Source organism: Crassostrea angulata, chromosome 5 (genome assembly GCF_025612915.1).
Source record: "Crassostrea angulata isolate pt1a10 chromosome 5, ASM2561291v2, whole genome shotgun sequence".
Classification (NCBI taxonomy): Eukaryota; Metazoa; Mollusca; class Bivalvia; order Ostreida; family Ostreidae; genus Magallana; species Magallana angulata.
In genome coordinates this window covers 34,399,819-34,421,018 of record NC_069115.1, presented here as the reverse complement: position 1 = coordinate 34,421,018, position 21,200 = coordinate 34,399,819, and the positions used below count along the sequence as shown (strand labels likewise).

The window sequence follows — 21,200 nt, the reverse complement described above, 5'->3', positions numbered from 1 at the left end:
ATAACCTTTTTAGTGAAGAAATACCTTACCTTGTTTGTTATTTTGACTTTTTTGTCCCTTAGGAATTGCTATTTATGGTATTGCTTCTAAAGGTTAGATATGTCTTGTGGGATTTTGTTGTTAGATGCTTGTGGATGTGGTGTTTATGTCTGATAAAGCACTAAGTACCAGGCATTTAAGGAACATTGATATATGATTTTCAAAACAGGGAAAAATATATGCCCAATATTTTGCATCCAGAGGCATTATACCAATATTTTGTTCTAGTACTTATTTATGTGTCTATAGGTACACTTTGTCAACTGTATGCTGTCTGTCAGTTCCTGGAGTTAATTAATAGCTCTACAGAAACTATTTCATTAATTATATGCATAAACTATAAATATCAAAAGCTTAATATTCAAAACCGCAGCGACATGGCGCATGACAAATGAGGAAAGAGTTCAACAACATTTATATTTATATATACATACCAAGTGCTGCTTGAAAAAAAAATTAAGGCACTAGAGTACTTGGCAATATGATTTTCTGACCTTCAGAGTAAGAAGAGCGTGACTGCAGTGACGGACTGACATACAGTGGTCTAATTAGCCACACAACTTTGTTGGAGACATTGCAGTGTTGTTTCCTTGAGGGACTAATTATTGTGTGTGTTAAAGTTTGGTTTTGAGGAGAATTTAAAAAAAAATAATATTGATGTGATGGATGACTTGGAGGCATTAGAGGATATTGAGGACCTGGAGGATGATATATTTTTCAGTTCTGATGATGATGATGATTATCATTCGGATCATTCAGGTGGTGATTTTGTTGTGCAAAGGGGAATAACTCTACTGATCAATATTTTCTGTAGAGCTGCTAGTAGTTATACTGTTCAGCATCTGTTCTCTTTAATTCAAATTTTTTGTTTACTAATCATTGAATATACTGCAGCATTAATATGAAATAATAAGATATTTTTTTTCTTCAGAAATGTAAATTTTCTTAATGTAATTAAGATTCTTACATGAGATATCTTTTTGTACAAACTATATGATTTTAACAAGGAAGTATTTTTACTTTTCACAGGTTCATCTTTTATAAGTGCCAAAAACAACGTCAATAACAACCCAGCGCCCTCGGCTTCACAACGGGCAACCTCCCCAGGATCCTCAGCTACCTCAGGAATACCGATCCCCGGGGGTCGAAGTTTGGCACACCCCCGCTCTGGTGACAAGTCAGGTGGTGGAGGTAGAGTGGTCAGCACTGGAAGCACCACCTCCACAAGTTCCTCCGCCTCGGGCAAAAGCACCTCCCAGAAAGGGGCGGTAACCACCAACAAAAACTCTATGTTAGACAAATTCAAATTCTTCAATTCCAAGGACAAGTCGAAGACTAAGAGTAGTCTCCCAAAGAGTGCCTCTAAACAGAGCACAACTAGCACAGGAAGTACATGTTCGAGCAGTGACCGGGACTCGCGGGCGAGCGACCGGCAGTCGTCCGCGAGTGCGCGCAGCTCGAGTTCCACTGACCCTGGAACATGTGGTAGCAGCACACCCTCAAATGACTCTGGGAGCCCCAAGCTCCCTCCCAAAACCAAGTCCCTCAGTAAAGGGGGATTTGGGGGGAGGGATAAGGGTGGGAGCATTCTTACTGCTGAAGATGTGTCAGCCAAACATAGGGGGTCGCCTTCTCCAACTCCATCGTCACATTCGTCGACATTACCCACGAGTAACAAGAAAAGTAGTGCTAAAAGTGACAAACATGACAAAGCCGGTCAGAAGAGTTCCAAGATTGGGAGTTTAATTCCAAAGACATCGTCTTCCTCAGGAGGAAAGTCCAAATCACCATCTTCTGCTCCATCAAGTGGTATTCCAACTCCCTCAAGTAGCATTCCAAAACCATCCTCCTCTGGTAGCAAGTCAATGAAAAGTAGTCGGGAGGACTTGAAGAGTAGCAAAGATGAGAGGAGCAGATCAAGAGACTCAAATTCATCGGGAAGTGCTCAAAAATACAATGTGCCATTACCATCTACCCCTTCCAGCAATATTCCATCAGCAAGATCTATGCAAAATCATCACTCTCAAATCCCTGGGTGTTCAACACTGCCATCTTCATCATCTCACAACAACAGCCATTCACAGCACGGCTTACATCAGAGCAAGGAGCACCCAGACCAATCAAAATCAAGGGACCATCACTCCCATTCAAAGACACTGGATCCCAGAATGCAACATCAGGAGAAGTCGAGATACACGGAAGTTGAGTACACAGATGGAAGGTTAGAGCGTGTAGGTGAAGGTCACAGTTCAAAACCCAGTCAGCTGCCACTGAACAATACTAGACTGCCAACCCCGTTTAGCTCCAACAACACACAACATCCAAACCACCATGAAACAGGTCTCCACAATAATTCGCAGCACAACAGGAGAAATAGTGGTAACGGTGCTGCTGCAGAGGCGAATCATGTTATCTCTGCTTCCTCTCAGACAATTAATGTTGTCAAGCCTACCTGTTCGGTAGCCACCCCCTCAAATGTCTTAACAAAGTCAGATGGGAATGCACAGACTAACCACACGGTGCTGAACAGGGCTCTTCCTCCGCCCCTGCCAAAAACGGAGCCCCCTCCACGAAGTGTTCCCCGGGACAATAGTAATCAGAGCATAGATAGTAACAGTGCTTCAACTTCGGCTTCTGGACATAATAGTGATTCTACCCCTTCGTCGTCCAGTAATAGTGGGAAAAGTGGGCAAAGTCATTCTTCGAGTGAAAGTGTTATTTATAAACCCTCTAGTGGTGACGAGTTTTCTGGATCAGAGAAAAGTGCTACCAATTCACCACATCTAGGATTAAAAGTGTTACACTCGCAATTGAACAAACCCGCTAATAATGTGGCTATCGTGCAACCGCGTCACGGCGAAAAAGTGGAGACAACTTTTGATACGGAAGTAAGGACAGAAAAAGTGACCAAAGATTCTAAAGACGGTAGTGTTACAGTGAAAGAGACAACATTTTCTGAGAAAACAACAACTTTTGTCGATGATGAAGGAGAAAAGTTGGATATCAAGCCAATGGCACCGATCACTCGGGCAATGTCCTACGGTTCATCCGGATTGCTCCGGGGGTATGGATCCCCAGCTAACAAACTCCCAGTTCTAAACTATCACAATCCAGGATATGCGACACCAACCACAGCTTACTTTGCGAGTACCAGCAGATTGGGAGTCAATCGTCCATTAATTGATCACGGGAAATTCTACTCCGGACCAATTCGGAAAGTGCCCTCCAATGGACAAAACAGTGGATTCGATACGGATTACAGTTCCGACTATGACACTTATGACTATATGTCAGGATACATGTCTGACGGCGACATTCTGAAGAATAACCAGGCCAAGATGGAGGACATGACCAGTGGGTACCTGAGTGAGGGTGGGGCGTCCCTCTACGCCCGCCGCCTACAGCAGAGATTCAGGGAGGGGATGCAGGCGGTCAAGGAATGCATGCAGAAAAGCAGTGGACTTCTAGATGATGACAGGTGAGTTGACATTTATGAAAATATTTATATAGGTATGATAATCTTAGTGGTGTCTACAAATTTAAAATTATTAATTAAGATAAGCTTTAAGTAGTGCTTTAAAATTTCAAGCAATGCAACAAGGTGTTAAGCAAGTGGACTTGTGAAAGTCTAATGTTTAATTTTAAATTCAGTTGTGTAGGCTTTCTTTAAGACTTTCTGGTAATGTTTGATAACAGGTAATTAAGGTAAAGAGCAAAGACAAAATAAATTTGACTGTAGGAACACAAACTGAGAGATTTGAACAAAGATATTGACAAAGTTACAGTTTCCTTCCTGTGCTCCTCAATAATGCAAGAAAGATAACTCCTGATCATAAAATTGTTAATAATCTGAGCAGATAAAAGAGGAGATAACTTTTGTGGCCTTCTCTAAATGATTGAAGTATTCAATTTTAGTGAGATAATCATTGTGTCATCAATTCTAATGGTATAGTCACCTAGCAACCAATAACAAAGGGAGGATGATGATTCATGCAGAAGGAATTAGTCATTGTCTCTGTTGGAGAGACTTTACACTGCTCAATGAATAAATCTTCATTAATAAAACATGTGCAAGATCAGGATCACAGAAAATTATTGTGTAAAGTATTTGACTGATGTTTTAAAATGAAATTTTAATATTTGATGAAATGATATTCAGTTAAATCTAAAAATTCTCTATGGACTAGGTTTAATAAAAGATTACTCATATTCAATGTAATTTTTCAATCAATGATTTGATTTGATAAGATAATTTTATAGAAATGAAAATTTAGATTTCGTAATAAACACAGCATTGCAATTTCTGTTTTTCCAAGAAAAAAGATGCTAAATCATAGAGCATTTGAATTGAATTTCCCCTTGCTTTTGTTTTCTGATTGGAGAGGGAATTCCTTAAACTGTCCTATGTGCATCGTGTAAACTCTTTCATGATGCTGCAAAACTTTGGGTGTTTGCTCTTTAACATTTCATGCTTATTTTGCACTGGAAATTAATACTTGATTGAATCTTTGTGGTCTCTTCATGGTATTGTATATAGTAAAATAAAACAAACTCTGGTAGACTTTTCCATATCATTGAGAGAGCAAGATTAGAGGTTTGTGTTTTTGTGTGTTTGTTGATAGAGTCACTTCTGTGAAATTAGCTGTTAATTGCTTTAATAAACCTTGCACCATCTTTTTGAGTCGTTGCCAAGTCATAACCGTTAATATTAATTGTAGGTTTGCCTAAAGTTGTGTATTTTTAAAAGGACATGATTTGATAAAGATTTATTTTTATCCATAGCCCATGGACAGTCAGTGATTATATAAGCTTATATTTTTCATAGAGGTTGTGTACTCCTAAGTCTAGGCAAATTTCTGGAAAACATATCAAGATTAAGAATTCAGAACATTTAGTGGAAAGTAATTGGTTCATATAATGGCATGCCTTTGTCATAATCTCACATAAAACAGCATCAGACCATACGACCATACGCAAGGAAAGTATTTGATCAAAGGGCCCCCATCTTGATTTTCTTGGCAAATCGGGTTGTGTGTGTGTTTTGTATACGCAAATGTATATTAATGAATAATGAAATTTGACTGTGGATAATTTAATGAAGATTATGCCTTCAAAGCTAAATGTCAGTTGGATATTATATGAATTTCATCTGGTGGGGTCCCTGGAATGCCCTTAACAATTATACATGAAAGTTACGGAGTCAGATTTGTTGAACTACCCCCTAGTTTGTTCAGAAAAAAAGTAAAAGTTGTTGCTTGATTGTGGAAGAACGAGTAATGAAGGAGGGGAAAAGATGCCTTGTAATGCCTGTTTGCTGCCTGCAAGGAATTTGATGAGCAGATGTAAAGATGTATTGGTGAAGGTTTACAGTTAAAGCTTTTATATCCCTAGCAAGAGGTTCATTAAGGCGACTAGATATAGATCCCAGATTCTGGCGGATCATCCTCAAGTTTTACAGAAATCCATGTACACCATAGCACCTCCCTTTGTTGTTGTTTTTTATGTTAAAAGTCTGAGAGGAAACGGTACCAGTTTTTCTGCTGTCTCTGGTTGTACACAAATAGAAAGAACAAACACTTTGATCCTTTCGGATGGAGAAGCGGTGTTTTCCATCTTGTTGCTGCTATTTCCAGAAATTGGACAGACGCCACTATGTTGGTCAACACCTTGTTAAAAATGAAGATGCTCAGCCAGATTTTCTCTGTATTCACCTTGATGAGTTCAGAATCATTTATGTTGAGGGGTATAAGACTTGGAGCTTCTGGATGATTTTGATCGACACACATTCATGGCATGCATTTATCATCTTTCCCCGTTATAGCTTAGGAATTCATTAATCCAAGGCAGGAAATGAAATCATTTATACAAGCTGTTACAGCTTTGATTTTTGATCAATCCTCGACATTAATAAAAAAACTTACAGAATTATGAAAATTATTTCAGGAAAAATAATACCATGAAACACCAAATTATTTTGGAAAGTTCAATGGCCTAGAAATCCAATTTTTTTTCCTAGAAACTAAAATTAATAAGCTCTTCTGATGGCTTTGCAAATAAATTTGATGCCTGATCCTAGCCTACATAACTTCTTCTAAGATACTGGCCCTTGGGAAATGGTTTTCTATATTTGTCAGATTAATGAGTTATGGTTCTTGTCAGAAATGGAAATATTATAGGGTATATATAGAGAGAGAACATAATAGCAATTCACAATCTTTATTTTGTGCAAGATAACTTTTCTTTAGCTGAATTAATTGATTGCTTTGAAGAAGTATCATCAATCCCACCAAATCTGCCAATAAATAAGTCTGCCATTGGGATTTGCGTCTTTTCTAGATTGATCCAAAATGCTTTTCATTTGGAGTCCGCAAATGTCCATGATTTTCTCCAAGAGACTTTATTGTATGACTCAGACCCGTCGATCACCGGTTAAATCATAAAAAAGGGGATGACACAATATATAACAGATTCTCGAGAGAAAGTGAAAACTGGAGCTCTGTGGAATGACATTTAAGGCTTGCAAAGTTTTTGGATGCTTTTTCGTACTTTAGAAAGAATATGGGTCAATTTGGTGTAACACAGATCAATACATTCTGGACAAATATGATTTATGAGATGTGCTCTGTAAAACAAACTGTATTTACCCCTTATTCTAGTTTATCAAGTTCCTAAAAGACTCCGTCCTATCACTTTGTGTTAAATAAATTGTATTTCAAAAGAGGACATACTAAGCACAGCAATCAAATTCTGTGGTATAGACAAATTGGTTATTAAATTTGCCTGCTGTGCCAAAAGACAAAAATAACAAAATCTGATGAAAAAAAGTGATTACCGTTTCAGCGTTACAACAAGTATTCTTTTACCATGCAACTGCATTTGTAAATTGGATTGTGAAGTCTGAATTGCAGAAGTTGAGTCCATGCATAAAACACTAGATTTCCATTGGTAGCTCTGGAGCATGCTGAATTTTGTTCAGTTTTATGTGTTGGTGCAAAATGCAAGTTGTGGGAAAAAAAAATGATCCAATGGATCTCTTCATAAGAATCTGTTATAATAAAAGCTTGGAGGTTAAAAGATATTCCTCTTGAAATAATTGATGGATAATGCATTTGCGTTTTGGTCATAACGATTTGATCAATATTGTTGGAAAGGTGCATCTTAAAGCCAAGAGATCTCTAGAGCAGTTAATAATTGATACTTTTGGATCTAAGGGTAAAAATGTTCAGCTTTTGCTGTTGCTCAAGAAAGGGCGAAAAATTTGAGGCATAAAAAACACTTTGATTCCAAGTGAATTGTTCCCTTGATGTCATTGGGAAAAGGCTACCGGCTCTTGTGTAAAAATTGGTTTGAGTCATATTGATTCTGTATAGAGCAACAGTGGATTGATAGAACAAGTTAGATGGATTTTGGCCAGAGAAAAAAGACTATCTTTTGAAGTTACCTGTGCAATGCATATATAACTGTCCATGTGAAATTCAATTTTGAACAGTCGTTACTTTTTGTGGAAAAGACCCGCTGATCCTGTGTTACTCATCATCATGGGAGAGGAACATAATTACTTTTAAATTAGTGATTTTTTTTAAGGAAGAAGTTTACTTCAGTCAATTTTTAAAATTAAGATTGATTTGTTATTTAAGAAGCTCTTGATGGCTACCTATTACATATTAATGGGGATGCTGTTAAATCAATATCGGAATCAACAAAGATGCTGTGAATTTGTGAGGCGCGAGAGTTAAAAAGGTTTTAAAAATCAACGTGAGTTGTCTGGAAGCTCCGAGTGCATGCTGGATCAACTCATGTGTAATGGATTAATTACTGGAGAGTAGAAGAGGCTCCAACAGTGAAATTCAAAACAACACTTGGTTTACATTCAGAGTGTGAATGAAAGGCAAAAAAAAAAAAATCAATGAGTGATATGTTACAGAGTCTTTGAAATGATAATGAAGAGCATTAGGCTTATGTGAGCTGTGATCTTATGCTGGTAGCTCATTGTGGTGTGGGAAAGAGGAAGAGAAAAAAAAGGTTAAAAATATTATTTGACACAGACGCTTTGTAACACACTTGGTATCAAATGCTAAGGATGAGTTGACTAGATGGAATATCGGTTATAACACTTGAGAATGTTTGATGCATGGCAAGGTAATAGCCATTTCACCTGCATATGTGTGTAAAGAGAGGAAAGAAACAAGGAACTTCAGAAATGAGAAAATCTGGCCAATGTGTTTTGTGATATAATTGATTTTGAAGGGTTCACAGACAGTATCTGCTCTTGGGCATGTTCCATTGTGTGTGTACAATCTGAGGCACCATGAGAACAAACGGAGCTTTTCTTAGAACGTCTTTTGGGCATCAGCAGACATCAAGCCCAGATCACAGTAGTCAGGGTGGAGCAGTGAATGGTCCGGGGCGAGCAGGACAGGTCAGATCACACACACTACCCAGGGAATCACAAGAGGGGCAGGGTACCTCTCAGGTCAGATTGGCTGGACAACAACTGACCCAGGGCAGGTTATTGGAAGACCCAGGGACCAAGCCGAAGCTTCCTGGTCAGCAACAACAACAGCAAATCGGACAACAACAAATCGGACAACAACAAATTGGAGTGTCGGGACCTAGGAAGATTATAACCCATGCCATCATTGAGCACCAGAGCATTCGGAATAGGCCTCTCCCAGCCATCCCTTCAGAAGAGAAAGATGAGAACAGAAACTTGACCCACAAGACTGCTAGTCTGGGGAGGCAAAATAAGCCGCCTTCTTTGGTGAAATCTAATCAGCAGATCCTGACCAAGGCTGAGCTTCAGCAGCATATTCAGTCCCAGTTGAATGTGATTTACTGGACTACCTCCTCGTCGTCAGGGTAAGCATCTAGTCCTGCATCAGCTTCACTAATGTCCTCAGTTGTTGTTCATTCTATGATGAACATCAACAGTGTCACCCATGGTTAATTTGTGTTTATAGTATACATACAAAATTTCACTATCTGGTTATTAGTATTAGTTGGTTAAGAGAGAATTGGTTATTAGGTGTGTTGGAAGAATGGTCATTTTGCATAAAGTCATGCAGTATTAAGGTGTTGCAGAAGTTGACAACAAAAGGTCTTTGTAATATTTGCAAATTCATTATGACGTTAGTGGAGCCAGAGTTGGCATTGAAGCTAGGTGATAATTAGAGCTGCAAAAGACCTTTCAGCTGGACTTTCAAGTTAAGAACGTGGGTTCTTACAATGAAGCTGAACACATATTTGTTATGATCTTGTAAGGAATCTCAAACATAAGCCTCCATGCTGGTTGCTTTGAGAAAAGAGGTATGCACTTGATTTTTATTTGACAATAATTGAAGTTTAAACTACTCTCCTCTGAATCTTTCATGTACAACAGTGAGTCAGATCTCTCACAAGATGACAACAATGCCCTTCAGTCAATACTGCAAGCTAATTGTGATGAAGTGCATAGTTTTAATGATTAAATCATTAAATGTTCATCAAATAATGATTACATTTCTCGGATAAATTCCAGAGTATTTATAAACATTGTCCAGGGAATAAAAAATGCTCTTTTTGAAGTTAATTGAATTTTCTCTTGAAATCTCGTTAACTACATTCCTCTGAAGATTTTTTGATTTTGTTCATAGAGATTCATAATTATATGGTTGACTTGAGATAAATATTTGGCATTATCATGTCACATGGTAAAATCAATCTTGTTTTTTTTCTTCCCTGTTTGAAGACTGAATGCAATGTAACAAAACATATGACTCATCCCGTTTCTGTCAATATGGCTTGGGTATTGGAATTTTGTCTTCTGTCTGCCAGAATCAAGAAATGCGCTAGTATCTACCCAAAACATATTCAGTTTGTTATTTTTTTTCTTTCCTTAGTAAACTTGCTATGATTGGATTTATACCAAATCTGCCAATACTCTGAGTGAGTTGACATCCTGATCAAATCATAATTATTGATCCAACGGGTCAAAAAAAAATTTAGAGCGAAAAAAAAAAAATAATTGAAGAAGCAATCCTCTCCTGCCAAGATATTGATTCTTAAAGTTAAGCTGCTAAATATTTTGTCTTGACGCTTGCATGTTCCAGAAATGGTTAATTTGCCCCATTGCAATATTCCTTGATCTATGACCGTCTGGGTGCCAAATTTATCAGGATTTCATTTCCTTCTGTTTGGGTGATTTTGTCAGAGAGAAGCGTGTAATTCTGGTTTATTGCTCAGAATTTGTGCATCCGCAATGCAGAGACAAATTTGATCCAAGGAAGGAAATTATAAGAGCGTATTGTTGTGCAGTTTAATGTGCAGTAGATAAATCAAATGGTGGCAGGGGCCCTGGTTTTTTATGCAGAGTATATAATAGTTTCGATTATCAATAACTTGATTTGTACCCTAGCTATTGTCCTTGAATTCGTAATACTTTTGTATTGATGCTGTAGCCTGCCATGTCAATTTATCTTTTGAATTGTGATATCTGAGGCTGTTGGATGTTCTGGCAAAACTGAGCAGCAAAATAGAAAGCACAACCAAAATTAAATTGATTTGATGTAAATACAATATTTCTTTTATATATAAGTACCCCCCCTCCCCCAAATTGAGACTTGCTTGTATTGCAGACATATGCAAGCTTAGTCACTGTTGGGCATAAGTTATTTGTGGAGTTTTTAGGTAAGAAATGTCATATAGCTATGATCTCGTATCTGTCAGATGCTGGTTCTCTGCAGATGTGAATGCAGGCTGCAGCATACATGAGAAGCCAACAGAGTATATGACATAAGACAATGATGCCTGACCCCTATCAGAGATAGCTTAGAAGTTAATATATACAACAATTTATCTAATTGACAGTAAATGCTCCTGACAGACAAGGGGGCTATTGGATTGCAGCATCTGGAGACAGGGGGTCTTCTACTGCATTTGTCAATGGTCCTGTTTACAGCAGAGAAATGTATTGTTGGTGTGCTGGATATGGGCCGGTCCCTCTCAATTCTATACTGTGGAGACTTCTCAAAAGGTTTTGAGTTTTGTCATCAGTCGGTTCCACACTAGATGGACCGCTTACATGATTACATAATGTGCAGACTATTGGCTGTGCTGTATATATGTGGTAATCTTGCATTCTGTTCCTTTGAGGGCTCTTTTGTGATTCGATGCTGTGAACTTCCTTTTTTCCCCCCTTAAAAACATCCTTGCAGGGCCTTTAGATTTGAATGACATCACAGATGTAGCAGATGCTCCAAACGGCTCTTACGTAAACGACATTGTTGGAAAAAAAATAAGTCTCTAATTGCATGCAAAATTGCAGAGTGAAATGAGCAATTTGGAATATAATTAAATGATGAGCTACACAACTGAACACATATCCTTTGAAAATCTGATTCCAAACTCCTTTCTTTTCTCTCACAATATCAGCTTTCTCCTCGTTGGTTTTTGAGATATGGGATACATGATGTAGAAATCAATTTACAGCTGTAGCCTTTATTACCTTGGTCAATTAATAAGCAAAAATTTTCCATGGGTTTTTATAAGACTTTGTTAAAGAAAATTAGGACATGGATAAAAAAAATTGTGTTTTTGCCATATATTTAATATATTTGTGTTTTTTTTTTATTTTTAGTTTTGCTCTTTTCTGCATGCTGATTTCAATGATTATTTTGAAACTCTACCTCTCGTCTCTCTTTTCTCTCTCTCATCCTCCCCCCCCCCAACATAACATGAAACACATTCAAACAATTATCTTTAAACATTAACAGACCAACTGTCACTAAGTTTACATGTATTATGCATGTTCTTTACCATAAAATTGACAGCGCTCTACAATAAAGAGTCTCCGTTGTACGTTGCTCAATGATGACTCAGCCTCCTACTTGATCGGACTGTATCGATCTGATGCTCTCTCTCTCTCTCAGGCGACTCAGTGCTGCTATAATTACACAGACGCTGACACAGAAACTAATGAATCTGGTACATTATACAATAGTAGTTAGTATTGCATGCTCCAGCACCATGAGTGCATTCAGACTTGAAATCCCTGTCCGGATCAATATTTGGACAGGTACCAGGTGATAATATTGGCGGATTGTTCAAAAATTGTAAATAATTTTTTTAAAAATTAGTTGATTTATGAAGTGCGTTTGACATCTTTCGCATCAAGAAGCAATTTGTGGAGATTAAAAGTGTGTGAATTTTTTCAAATAAAAAAGCATGAGTGTTCATTACAGGGATGGTTTTTGTCAATGACTTCTTTTGCCTGAGGAAGCAATTTCATTTCATTGAAAAATGTTCATTCAAAAAAAGATGTACAATTTAGTTCAAGCACCCTTAATTTACCATCATAAATCTTGTTCATCTACTGTTAAGAATTTTTCATGCAGAAGCTAGGTTTTGTGAATGAGTCTTTCTATTCATACATCTTCTTTAACATTAGCAAAATAGACCAATAGGCTCTTTTGAGGGAATGTGTATTGAATGAATACAGATCAGACTTAGATAAACCAACGAATTTCACACCTCAAGTGTCTACAGATATAGGGCAAAGGCAAGCACTTTAAAAAAATTTCAAACCTCAAATTTAATCGGTTTGAAATAACAATTGAGAAAAGGAGAATTTGATGAGAGCAATTATCCTTTAAAACTTCTCTCTCTCTTCCCTGGGCCATCTCCTAGACATCCTTTTATTTTGACAGAACTAATCAGATGTGAATGGATTTGAATACCTGGTGACAAGAATTGGGAAGTTTTATGTCACGGTACATTGGAGAATTGGTTTAGTCCTCTTCGCCGCTGTCTGAGTATTTATGAACAGTACAAAGTAGTCAGATATTTTGGGTCACCTTCTTGAGTGCAATGCAAGATCAGTATATGCGATACAGTATTGTTGTTATCTTATCGCCTTCCGAGTCGGAAGCTTTGACATTATAAGCCTTAGAATTTTTCAATAATCGCCCAATTTTCTGGTGTCAACAATGTAATAGCTAGTGTATCAAATATGGTCAAGGCTTAAGGTGGTCCAGCACCCCAGGTGTGAAAATTCGGGATTCGGTGGTGAATTATGGCTGCAGATTTACTTTGGGAATTAGAAGATTAGATATGGTGTACTCAGATAGCTGTAACTGGGCCCCAAGGTTGAATTTTTTTTTTTTTCGGCTGGCTACTTTGGCTGAAGTTGCGTTGACATTATAGGAAATGTCCCATGTCGACTTTTCTGCTTCATCAATGGGGTATGCATTATAGCGTTTAATAAATATTTAAAGTTAATTTTTTAAAAAATGTAAAAATTTTTAAACAGTGCATGATTATGGTTATTTTCAGATTTAAATACCTGTAAAAACCTATATTTTTGTTTGAACTGCAGTCAATTTCGGTACGTAACCACTAAATGGCATAGTGAAATTGTGTTAATGGCATAAGGAGAGTTAATGACATAAGAACATAAATGCAAAAAATATTCCCTCCCTGTCGACAGATACAGGAAATTAATTTTTAGAGGCTTGTCTTGGCATAAGTATGATAAATATTAGGTATAAAAGTTTTATCTGTTTTTGATCCTATTAATGAAGACCAGAAAAAAAGGATGCGTGGTATTTAGACGCTTCTGGTTAATACCTTTTAGTCTGGATCCAAAAAAAGAAATTCCACACTTTTTATTCTAAGATCGTATGCATATAAGGTGAAGGGTTTCGTTCGCAATAAGTGGTTTCTTTTTTAAAACAAATATTGTGTCGCCAAATCCGATAAACTCAATCACCTTCCCACTAGTAATTTTAATTGTGCAGTTGATGTATTTTTTTCTACAGTTAATAGAACTGCACATTCAAGAAATTTATTTTTAGACCCCTGCACATTGTGTAAGTGACTCATAATAGCTCACTATAATACTTTAATTAGAAAACACCATTAGAAATTGCTTTGTTCAGTGGGCTACAAAGTTGAATTCTGGATTTTCCAACTGTGACTTTTAATGATTCATTTGTAATTGAAAATAAAACTCATTAAAATTGCTATTTATCAAAAAACCTGCAAAATCTTGCAGATTTCTTCATTCCCATCACTTTTGGAAGAACCATTATTGTATTCTTCCTCCTAGATTTAAATCTAGTTGCTGTATTGAGGAGCACTAAGATTAGTTTAGATAAGATACCATAAGAGTTTGAGGTGGAGAACTTCACACCTTGGAACTCTTTACAATGATTCATATGGAGTAAAATGGCAATATTAATTTAGGATCATGTTTCTCTTTTTTGCAGTTTTGATGACAGCAGTTCCATTAGCAGCGGTGACATCAGTGATACAATTAACGAAATTAGCACAGACGACGGAAACTTGACCGGAGGAAGCGATCAGAACAACCCGTACAACAGCCTCAAGCGGACACCAAACGCCCAGGGAATTCCAAATGGCTACCCCGGTCACATGCACGGCAAACGAGTCCCCAACCTCGGAACAAGCGCTTTTATGGGAGCGGACTATAGTAGTGATGCTAGTCCCATGTCTGGGTGGAGGAAATACCCGCTACCCCAGACTAACCGTTTATTGAGTAGTGACCCTGCTGATTATGCGTATTTGTTTAATGGCTACACTCATGCTTCACCCATGCAGCATTGGGGCCAGTCCCCACCAGTGCAGGGACAAATGAGAAAACTGTCCAACACAAGTCAACCGGACATTAACCATTACCGGACTCACAGTGCAGATTACGTCGATCCTAATAAATCGGGCGTGTACTCTTCCAATAACAGTCTGTCCAATAAGAAGGACTCGGAGACTAACACAGAGCAGTCGCATTTAATGGAGGCCAGTATGAGGCGGGTGCAGCAACAAAGTGGCGGGGGTCAGGGCGGGTTCGGATATCGCCGTCCTCTCAGCAACACCAGCACCAGTTCAGCAGGTAGCAACAAGAGCAACGGAACAGGAGGATCGTCCTGCTCCAAGAGCTCCACTGTCGGCAGTCGTCTGGCCAAGCACGGTGTGATGAATGAAAACAACGGCATGAAGCCAGGGGAGTGCACTCCGTCTGGGATTCCACGTCCAGGAAGTGCGGCATCACTGCGAACGACACCACAGAGGGCCGAGGATCTGTTCACTAGTGCCACACTAGAGAGGAAGAAAAAAGGGATTAATGGTGCAAAGACAAATGGTAACAATATTTCTCCCCCTGAGGAACTTTATAAGTCCAATACTCTGGGTAGGAATACTCAAAAAAAGAGTGGCAGCAAGGCTAGTCTTACTCGAACCCCCTCGCAGGGCGAGGGAACCCCTCTGTGCAATAATACTATTATTTCCAATCCCCATGCTACTTATGGGAAAAATGAAATGGGAAGACCTAACATGTATTCCCAGTCTCTTCCCAACATGCCACAAAACGGTGTGCCAGCACACTACGTTGCCATGGAATATGGAAGTCCTCGTAATTCGGGTTCAGGTCAGGGTGTCTGGCTTAAGAACACTAATGGAAACATCCCTATGCATATGTCAGACACTGAAAGCATGGACTCCATATCCTCTCATGCTTCCAGTATTCAGGCCCAGATTCAGCAGGCTCGAGCCCTGAGTGATGCCAGTGCTCGTATACTCGCCCACGGAATGAACAATGTGGGCCTGACCCGGTCAAATAGTCTGAAGTCCACCCAATCAGACTCCATCTATGCTTCCAATCAACACATTGGGGAAAATCTGACCCGCACCAACTCGTTCTCCCAGCTTCCAAGCCCCCCACCCCCTTCCTCCCCCACCCCTAGCAATAGTTCGCATTCCTCTCGCTTCACATATCCTATGACTGCTTTTGGTGGTGGTGGGTCGTCCATGAGCAGTGGTGGGGGATACGCCAACCCAGTGACCCTGAATCAGAACATGGTCCGGTCCAACACTCAGTCCAGCCTACCCCCCTACAGTAGCCTGGCCCTCTCCAAGATCAACAAGGATGAGGATGGAAGTAGTGAGTCAATCCAAATTTTCTCTGTCTTGAGATAGTTAGAAAAAAAAATGACTATTTGAAAGAATCATGGCAACTCCTTCTTTCTTTGACTGGCAACTTGAGTGTCTTCTGAAGATGAATGAAATTGTTTTTAAGTTTGCTCTTTTCATTCCATGGAGCAAAATGCTAATCTTTACTTCTAATTTTGTTTTGAAGTTTTGCATGTATTTTGGATGTCATGAATTTAACACAGTTTTAAATATTTGCATGAAGTTCCATTTTTTTTTATTTGATATCTCTTAGTTACTGGCTTTGAAAGATGATCTTTGCATGTTACTACAAAGAAAAAAAAGATTACAACAAAAAGTGTCCTAATATTGCATGAGAAAAGAGATTTAGAAAAGAAATTTGTGCTTGTTCAGGATACTCTAATATTGTCTGCTCCTAGCAGTAGTAACCATCATGAATGCTCCAAAGTTTTCCTTTCACACTTTCCCTCCCATCATCTTGACCCCATCTGACCTCTCTGCTGAGGTCATCATCCCTCCCCCATACTCCCCCCTCTTTCATCGATTAATCTATCGTCTAAGATCTCCATTGATCATGTTCGAGTTGAGCTGCATCATTCATTCCCAACATTGCTGCAGCATCCGTTTCATGTCCCTTCATGGCAGATTCTCCAGTGTCTAAATTATTTTTCAGATTTTTTACATGTGAACATCAAATAACGGTCATTTTTCATGAACTGACATCCATTTGCATGCAATTCTTCTTGGAGTTGCCAATGTACGAAATTGATAATGAAAGGGAAATAACTCTAAATTATAAAGTGTTTATTTCATTAAATTATTTAATGCTTTTGGAGTTGTCTCTCTTGCAGTGATTTTTCGATTTCTTAATTTCAGTTCATGGCTCCAATCTATCTCTGGCATCCTGCAGCTCTTCTGTGTATTCCTCGGTAAGATGAATGAAATTGTTGAACAAAGAAAAGTAAAATTCCAAAATATTGCAAAATTTTTTGGAAAATTCTGTGTCTCCTTTTGACAAAATTGTTAAGCTCAAGCTATTTAATAAGATACAGCATTGAGGTAAATGGAAAGAATACTATAATTATGTTTACAAGAAGACTGTACTGAAGTCACTATCTAAATATAACAGTTTTAGTTCTTGTATATAATGGGAAAAAGGGGATGAATGCTTGGTCAGAAAAAATATAGAAGTACAATCTTGGCAGCCAACTAGAAAAAGTTTGGCACAAGTATAATGTAAGCCACTTGAGAGCAAACAGGTGGTTATAAAAAAAAAGTATGATATTAATTATATCTATATCATTTTTCTTTCTCTCTCTCACCCTGATCTGTTTTTACATTGTAGGCTGAAGACAAACATCAGCATGAGGTGAGTTATGTGAAATAAATCGGCAGCTTCTGTGTGGTTTATTTCGCCCTCCGCCAATGAGCTGTTTTGTTTTCTAGCAGCGAAAAGATATTCATTTGAAAGTCTTAGGGGCTTTCATTATTACTGAATTACTTTTTTTGTTAAAATTTTTCACAGATGTTGGAATATTTATATTGTAGACATCTTTACGAAGATGTTTTCCTCTTTAGATTTGATGCTCAATCGGGGAATTAGAATTTTTGTAAACTGAAATGTTAATTATTTTAATATTTGTAACACTTACTTAATTAACTTTAGCAAAGTATTACAAAATAATACTTAATTGTTGCATTGAAAGAGGGATAGGGAAAGGTAACTGGAAATTAATTGCCCGAAGTGCAAAATTTGACACCTTTTTAAAAAAATGTTTTTTTCCTTTAGATAAGTAATTTTTTCTAGATAAGAATCTTGGCAAGTTGCAACCACTTAAATTGTCAGTTTATGATTAATATACTATCCAGCTCATCTTTGCACTGGATTCCTGGAATTAAAGTTTATCTATTTTTTTTCAAAACGAAATGCTCTGTTGCAATGCATGTTTTGATGCAATATAAAATTTTAATGACGATGAATCAGATACAAAACTTTCAATAAACTCAGAAGCATATAGTTGACTTTGGCCAACAGCCAGTGTCGATCAGAAAGCAGAAGATTCTTCAATTCTGTCAGCTATAATTTTAGAAAAGGGGTAAAAAAAAAATGGAAGAGAGAAATATGTATTGAAAATATTTCTCTTATCAACCGAAGAAGAAACGTTACATGTTGTTTGGTAGGCTTGAATTTCTCTCTCCCACTTTGCAAAATTAACAGTTATAGCCCTCTTGGCTTGAGCTTAAGTAAGTTTTCAAGACGGCTAGTTTTTCAAAAAGACAAGAATCTGAAAAAAGAAAGAAGAAAGAAAGAAAAAAAATCCGACTGGAGATATCTAGCTTTGTGCAAGATAAGAGAGGAAAATTAAATAGAAATTGTTGCAGACAAGATTTATGTGTGTGTGTGTGTTTTTCCTCCAGCCGAGTTTGATGTTTGTTTGATACAAGACTATTTTTCATCTTTAATTTTTTTTTTTTTTCATTTTTTCCCTTGTAAAGATTCGTAAGCTACGACGCGAACTGGAGTCGGCACAGGAAAAAGTGGTGACACTGACCACGCAACTCAGCACAAACGTAAGTCCCAGGATGTTACTTAGCCTGCATGTGTCTTTAATATATGTGAATTTATTTACTGTAGAGATTTGCAGTGGCAGAGAATTTCATGCAATTTTTTGCAGTTTGTATTTATTGCTGTGGTTTGAACCAGATAAGAATTAATGTCTAAGAGATTAAGCTTTTCATTGCCTGAGATTATGAAATGGGTACCAATTTATGTTCTTACAAGTTTGAAGAGACAGTTTTTATGATGTTTTGAGTGACAGCTTCAAAGGGGAAAAAATTCATAAATACATAAAGTGTTAAAAAGAATTTGGAAAAAAAACAAAGATTCATTATCTGTTAGTAATCTGTATACATTATAAGGTTGAAGTGTGAAAACAAGACTTGTACGTTTACCTTAAGATTCAAAACCTTTATTGTATTTCTTTATCCTTTGATTAGAAGAATTAGATGGTGTGTATACTCTAAACTGCTGTACTTCTCAGGGTTTTTTTTTTTGGGGGGGGGGGGGGGGGCAATCACAGGTGGTTTTTTGAGATTTTAACTTGAGTTGTCTCTCTTTCCTAACCATATTGCTAACATGTTCTCTATATAAAGTTGAAGAAGTGCATACATTGCCAGTGACCTTTGTTGACCTATGATGACCCTCGGCCTTTATCTGTCCCCGCAGAGAGGCAGAGGGTGTACCTTGTTTTAACCTGCCCCTCTGAAATGTGTTTTAACACATACTCTGGGAGCATAGAAGAATAATCTGCACCTAGAATCTTCCCCTGAGTTCACTGATAAGACCCTTAGCTCAGTCAATTTCTGATCATACAGGCTGTTTCGGATGCAAACATCAGATTGTAGCATCCTTTAAGTCCTTATCGCACATCATTGATATTTTTTTTCTCAAATTTTTTTTATCGTAAGATGAATGGTATTCGTGATCATTAAGTTTTATGTTGGCCTTCCTAATCAAGCCCGGAGATTTGAATTTTTTAAATGATTCTCTCAGTAGCTAGTTGTAGAGAGCTTTGAATTTATGTGTAATTTATCAGTCTGATGTTTTAATTCGTCTCTGTGCTGTAGTTTCAAGGTCAGTTTTGGACTGGCTTTTATTTTTTCCAAGTCTATTTCAAAGTGTGTGTGTATGTGTGTCGAGTGTGTGTTAAAGGGTTTCTCTGAATTCATTTTGAGAAAAAGTAGATAACTCTGCTGTTTATTGGTTAATAGTTACAGTTTTGTTTTAGAGGAACAGCTGTTCTTTTCCAGTAAATTAAAATCCAGGCCAGGAATCTTATCCGAAATATCTAATATATATAAGGAGAGAGAGGAAAGGGGAAAAGGAAACATTGAAATTAAGATATTAAAACCAGCTAAACAAAGAATATAGAGATGCTGAAGAAGATTTGAGTAAATGAACACTATATAATTGATACTGTGAAGGAGGGTGCCAAGAAAAAAAACAGCAGAAGTCCTGCTGCTTTAAATGCAAGCTAATGCATGCAACAATCATCTTAAGTTCTGGGGGATTAAAGGCATTCAAGATACCTCTTCTAGATATCAAACTCATTTCTTTAATCTCAAGAACTGATCAGTTGCATATCTTGCATCCATTTCGAAAACAGTTGTCTTTTGGGGTGTTTTCTTCAGGATTTTGGGGGGAAAAAAGTCCCCCCCCCCCCCCCCCCCCATTTTTAACTTGTACTTAATTTTTTAAAGACAAATTTTCTTGATTTTTTTAAGAAATATTTTCTTGATATCATTAAAAAGAAATGTAGAGAATGGCTTTTCGATTATTGAGCATTTTAATCTTTTTGAAATGGGCTTCTTAGCTTGCATTTGTTCAGTTTTGCCAGATTAAATTTTTTTTGTAGGTGGGTTCATATTTGATATCAAAAACTACTGATAGGAACACTCGCCTTGATGGTTAACATAGAGGAGTGAGTAGCTCGTAACCAGTAATCGCCACACGATATTCCCCTCAATATTACCTCCAATAACTGAAGATCTTTCAACCTATCAAACAAGTTGTTGGCACCAGGATTTTTTTCCCCCTCCCTTCCTTAGCGTTTGAACCTTTGCTCTAGAAGTTTCAAGTTTTTTTGGCAGCGGTCCTTGAAATGCTTTAATGATGTTTAGGTTTCAACTGCATTGACCATCACCCAGGGAGAGGTGAAATAGCAAAAGCATTACGAACATTCCCAAAAGTGCGAAGATACTGCATATTATTTTTAACCTTGCTTCTCTTGAGAAGTTTTCATCGGCTGTGAGTTTTGCAATTACACCATAAAGTCCAGTGTTGGAAGGATATCATCTGAGAGAAAATATTTTGTTTACGCTTCTTTCACTGTGGAATATTTTTCACATGGATTCTGTGACTCCTCAAGTGTGCTATTGGTGAAACGTTTTTGGGATACCCGGCCTAAATATTTGTGGTTTTACAGGCAGCTGATCATACCAAGAATTTTTGTGTGTGACATTTATTAACGCGAAAATTGTGTCTTGAAATTTTTTTTTTTGTTGTTGACTGATTTAAAGATGGATGCCAAAGTGGAGAGTCCGAGTTCTCCTTCCCGCTGTAAGTCTCTGTATGACAATGGTCCCGTGGAATGGAAGTCTGAAGTCTATTACCCGTTTCACTCTGCTTATAACAATAATAACAAGGCAAGTTATCGAATTCA

General features: G+C 37.7%; 1 protein-coding gene across 16 annotated transcripts in view; it reads left to right on the top strand.

The window, feature by feature from the left end:
• LOC128183218 (neuron navigator 2-like) overlaps nucleotides 1-21,200 on the top strand; it is a 154,643-nt gene that overhangs the window by 97,438 nt on the left and 36,005 nt on the right. For 15 of the 16 annotated variants that reach the window (XM_052852151.1, XM_052852149.1, XM_052852145.1 and 12 more), the window contains 5 exons: nucleotides 1,069-3,517; nucleotides 14,283-15,970; nucleotides 16,855-16,907; nucleotides 17,324-17,347; nucleotides 18,475-18,549. In XM_052852151.1, the coding sequence (XP_052708111.1) occupies nucleotides 1,069-3,517; nucleotides 14,283-15,970; nucleotides 16,855-16,907; nucleotides 17,324-17,347; nucleotides 18,475-18,549 (4,289 nt within the window). The remainder of the gene's footprint in view (nucleotides 1-1,068; nucleotides 3,518-14,282; nucleotides 15,971-16,854; nucleotides 16,908-17,323; nucleotides 17,348-18,474; nucleotides 18,550-21,200) is intronic. The other variant, XM_052852152.1, reaches the window with a different exon arrangement.